At 31.1% G+C, this 5,551-nt stretch overlaps 1 protein-coding gene across 1 annotated transcript in view; it reads right to left on the reverse strand.

Moving 5' to 3' along the window:
- Positions 1–5,551, reverse strand: part of LRCH3 (leucine-rich repeats and calponin homology (CH) domain containing 3) — a 129,257-nt gene that overhangs the window by 86,700 nt on the left and 37,006 nt on the right. Inside the window, exons 3-4 of the mRNA XM_012639683.1 lie at positions 4,693–4,819; positions 1,742–1,847 (exon numbers count right to left, since the gene is read on the reverse strand). Coding sequence (XP_012495137.1) covers positions 1,742–1,847; positions 4,693–4,819 — 233 coding nt within the window. The remainder of the gene's footprint in view (positions 1–1,741; positions 1,848–4,692; positions 4,820–5,551) is intronic.

Here is a 5,551-nt window from a genome sequence, read left to right on the forward strand (position 1 = left end):
TGCCGTGAGCTAGGCTGACGCCACGGCAGTCACTCTAGCCGGGGCAACAAAGGGAGACTCTGTCTCAAAAAAAAAAAAAAAGAAGTTATCTACCAAATTGTAACATGTTAGAGACTAACAATTAATACAAACTTCCACACTAACTTGTGTAGCTGTTAGAATAAAGCTTCTCCTGCCACCTCGGTTCAACTGTATACACTGAGATTACAAAATAAGCTATTAAAAAACCATTTGAAACTATTTGTGTGATTCACAATTTTCTTGATAGTCTACAATCAAAATAAGATACAGAAATAAGTTAGATCATAGGACTATTAGACTGCAATTATCATCTGAAATCTCTAATTTCATTTTCATGAAAACTCCAATGTTTTTATTAATTGATTTCACATTAAACAAATATTCATGAGTAAGCCTTTAAAGATCAACCACAGTAGGTAGGTCCTGAATAGAAGTGTAATCCTAGAAAGAAATCTGGGGTTACAAGGTCCTAGGGTCATGATTTTGGTTCTGCTGAGGACCTTCATTCACATTCCTGAATTAGCAGCAACTAGAACCAGGAGGAAATGAAGGCGGCCAAATAAAAGGTGTGCAGGTTACTGCACAAGTCTAGCGAGAGGCAAAATATGCAAGATTTTGTGTAGTATGGTTGTGTTAAGTGTGCAAGGGTGGGATGGAATGGTCACTTTCTCACAAGTTTACTTGGGATCTAAAATGTCAAAGCTACATTAATATGTTAGAAATGAATATTTTACTGGATCAAATTGGTGTAAAAATTTGGATTCTACACTGAAAGCAAAACCATCATTAGTTAATTCAACATTTCTTATATATTATAAATCATGTTTTGTACAAGAACATGGAAAATCATTGTCACAAAAACACTTTCAGAAGATTCTTTCTCTCTCTTAAATTTTTACAAATAAATTTCTGGAATTTGATTCAAATTAATCTAGAGGACAGTGTGGGGGAAAGAAGATGAGGGTATAGATGAAACAAGAGCTGCCATGAGCTAATGACTGCTGTTGGGTGATGGCCACATGGAGGCTCACTGCTCTCATTTATATATGAAATTATCTATAATAAAATTAAAGAAACATATATTCTGAATCTAATAAAATAATGGTTCTTCTCATTTTTACTTTCTTTTATAGCATTTCTTTCATGAATTTGTATTTGTGAAAGATTGATAAATTCATAATTAATTTGTTTTTATCATTCAAATACACGTACCAGAGTTTATGATCAGCCTAAGATAACCAGACTCCTAGTGTAATCTCTCATCTCATTCATGATTCACTCTATGCACTACCTCCACACAGTTAATTAGCCTCTGTTTGAACATTTTCAGGGAAGGATAAAGTTGAGTTCAGGCCAAAGTCCATTTTCAAATCAGTGCTAATTATGGGAATGTTTTTCATTACACTAAACTATCCTCTTATCAAAACATGTTACATTTCCCCTGAATAATCATGCTTACTGAAGTTTCTAGTGACCCTACCCTGAGTTATTAATTATATCAGTTGACAACATCTAAAAATAAAATCAAAGACCAATAGTTATCAAAACTTTTCACTGAAGAGTCTTTTAAAATTCACAATGGAACAGATAACACTATTAAATAAACCATTAGATTTTGAACACCGGATGTAACTCTGATACATTTTTGTCTTGTGTCCATCAATCTGGGAGAGCTTTAAAATAAAAATATTAATAAAACAATTGTTTCACAATTTCTTACCTTCAGGCAAATGTACTAAGTGATTTCTTCTTACATTAAGGTCTCTCAAGGCCTCCAGATTACCAATTTGGCAAGGTATAGTTTGAATTTCATTGCAGCTTACATCCTATTTTGAAAGGATACAAAGTAAAGATTGTTTTAATATGACAAACTTGTCTGCTTTAAACTATCTATAAAGTGGGATTAAATAAGATAATATCTATGGTCCTTCTCAGCTGTAAAAATAAATTATGATTCTTTGTCCAAGAATAATTCCATAATTTAAACTTGTATTTAATTTTAAAAACTGATAGGTTTTGACTGATTCTGTACATTTTATATAGAGCTACATGAATTTTGTGAGCAGAACTAAAATTAAATAACTTAAGATGTGACTAGGAGGTCTAGAATATCAAATCAAATCAAAAATGTTGGTGAAAAGGTAAAGTACAAAAAAGTATAAAAACAAATCTATTTAGGACAATAATTTCATTTTATATTATTCTAATGAAACTAGAAAAACAAAAGAAAGATAAAAATTATAACAATAAAATTATTTCAAAGGAAAGTCCAGTTTCAAAACACCAGTTCAACTGTTCATGAATATAAAATAAAAATGCATAGAAGATGACTAAGATCATTCTTTATCAAACTGAATGTGAAGGAGAAATAATAAAGTACACATAACTCAAAGGCTATGGAAAAAACAGTCTGCTCTACTAGCATTTGATCACCCTGTTTCCAATACATGCACTGGATAGGACTTCTGGTATCTTGGTTAATACTTTGAATCATGTTCTGAAAAGATATTATCTACAGGTTCCAAGATTAATAAATTCAGAATTCCGTAACTTTGAGATCAGCCAAAATAATTTGTAAACTCATTAATCATGTGTAGCAGAGGGAAGTTCCCTAGGTTAATAGAAGCTCCAACACATTAACACTTAAAATCCCTCCAATGTGAGTAAAAGAAAATAATATATTTACTATTTAAGAGAAGACTGCTTACCAAAAACTTCAATAAGCTTCAGATGTTATTTTTGAATTTTCCCAAAATATTCTTAGAGAAAGCAATACTACTTTTTATTTTCCTACCAACTAGTGATTGATGTAGAATCAGAAGCTAGATGACTTAATCCAATACTTTAGGCATCAAAGTTAAAAGAGTTCTAAAAGAAGTTGAAAGGATATTGGTTGAAATCCTAGCTACAGAAAAAAAAAAAGTTGAAAAGATAGGAAAATTGAGTCTGAGCCAAAAGGTAACAGCAGTTTATAACAGATCTCTCAGAAAAACAAAAAACAAAAAAATATATATATATATATGTTGAAAGACAGCAATTTACTTTCACTTAAAATTGAAGGGGAAAAAAGGAATGAGGCAATAAAGATGTTGCAGAAAGACCATCAGATGGCAATTACAAGCTTTGGGGTTACTAATTCTTACTCTGCCTCTGTATGACTGTTATCAATTAACCTCTTTTATAGGAAACTAAAAGCAGTTTCTGTGAGATATATCTATCTTTTAAGTATTTAGGATTAAGTAGAAACAGAAAGTTTAAATGATTTGAAAATAAGAATTTGTATCAGAGTATAATTTACTACTAGTTCACATTCTTAACTAAAGTTCTGAAGAAATGCCAACAAATGTACATTTTGGACTTTATTGCCTGGGTCTAACAGGCTCTAAAAATAGTGGTCTAGAATCTGACTCTAGATTTAATATATTTGTGAATTATTTATTTATTTATTTTTAGAGACAGAGTCTTGCTCTGCCGCCCAGGCTGGAGTGTAGTGGCACGATCATAGCTCATTGCAGGCTCCAACTCCTGGGCTTAAGGGATTCTCCTGCCTCAGCCTCTCAAAAAGCTAGAACTACAGGCATGTGTCACCACAAATGGCTAAATAAAAAAAAAAAATTTAAAGATGGGGTCTCACTATGTTTCCCAGGCTGGTCTTGAACTTCTGGCCTCAAGTGATCCTCCTGCCTCAGCCTGAAAGTAGCTGAAACATTAGGTGTGACTTCCCAAAGTGCTGGAATTACAGGCATGAGTCTGGCATATTTGTGAATTTTTACATGTAACCTTTAATATTCATAATCCACCTGAAATTAAAAAGTTATCTAATTTGTGGGCCAATTATGTTACATGTGTATTAATTTTTTCTGGTTATGATAACCATCTCTGTTAATAAACCTACATGGAACTATACTCTCAAATCTCAATGGATTTAATTGTATTTGGCCACTTCAGAAATATAAAACATGTGTTGTGAAGTTAAGGTAGACTGGTTTCAAAGTCTACTTCTGCTATATAACGTTAGGCAAATTACTTAACCTATCTGAGTGTTAGCTTCCAAAGCTATAAAATGAAAACAATTTTAGTACTCAATTGATTATATTATTGTAGTAATTAAATGAGAAAACTGTTATTCTCATGCTCAGAACATAAGTACTGAAGAGTTGATTTTTTATAATTTACAAGGAGAGAGATGAAGGAGTTCAATTAAGTGTCTTAGAAAATACACAGCAATGAAGTATATATTACTTTACAGAGTGGGAGATAGGTTCTAAAAATTCAATGTAAGGCAAAAAAAATACATCTGACTTTTGTAGTGCCCACTCTCCTATAGTGACTAACCAAAAATCAGAATATTGATGATATCAATAAAATTTAACTTGAAAAATTCAAATATATTACTTCTCAAAAGCTTAATAACACAGAAATCACTTAATATTGGTTAGAACATAATTCTAATGCCTTTTCCCATTCTGTGTGGGCCTATTAGACTTGTACTTTCAGTTTTTCTTAATTCTTTGCCAAAGCACTTGAGTACTGGTCATTCAGTAAATGATTCATTATCATTGCTGAAAAATAGCTCAAAAACCTATCTTAATAATAGATCTTTACTATATAAAAGAATATGATATGACTGTGAATATATATGAGATAATAAAAAATAAAATATTCACTTACAAGTTCTGTCAAATGTCTAAGGTGTCCAATTTCTTCTGGAAGTGAAACCAGTTTGTTATTACTTGCAATTAAGACTTTCAATGGCAAATTACACAAGTGTACTGGCAATGTTGACAGTTGGTTCCGACTAAATAGGTACACAGAAAAAGAGAAGAGTCAGATCTCACCACTGAAGAAAAATTTTCCATCTTTCTCATTCTACAGTCAGTAAAATAACAAATATGAATCTTGCAATGAAAAAAAACAGGGTATTAGATTTGAGTTCTAGACTTCATTTCATTGGTTGTCAGTTTTGTGGTTATAGGTACAGCTTTGAACTTATCTGCACTACAGAGATTTCTCATGTGTAAATTGAGGATCTTAATATCTCCCCTACTTATATTTGCAAGGCTCTCGCACAATAGAACTTTTTTGTAAATGATGAAGTACTATAGAAATGTAACATTATGTTACTAAAGTAAAATTTATATAAGAAAAGATGATAAAAAGGGTAGATAACCATTATCCCTTTCTCCTTTTGAAGGGGAGTTATAAATAAAATTTGTAATCTACTTTCCTCATCATTACAATATTATAACCAAATATACATAAATGATTTAAATATAGCTGTATGATAAAACAAGTGATTTCATATATCATACCAACTAAGTTATAGGTAAAAAATTTTTATTTATACAAAAACATGCAAATCTGAACTGAAATAATAAAACATCTCTCATTAGAGTAAATATAAATTAAATGTTACGTATGTAGATTTAACCTTTTAATCTTTAGGATCAATTCCCTCCCAATTTTCAAGATCTTTTGCCGATTTCACTAATATAGATCATGAGCCCTTAAAACTTTTTTTTTTTTTTTT

Source organism: Propithecus coquereli, unplaced genomic scaffold (assembly GCF_000956105.1).
Source record: "Propithecus coquereli isolate 6110/MARCELLA unplaced genomic scaffold, Pcoq_1.0 Scaffold10, whole genome shotgun sequence".
NCBI lineage: Eukaryota > Metazoa > Chordata > Mammalia > Primates > Indriidae > Propithecus > Propithecus coquereli.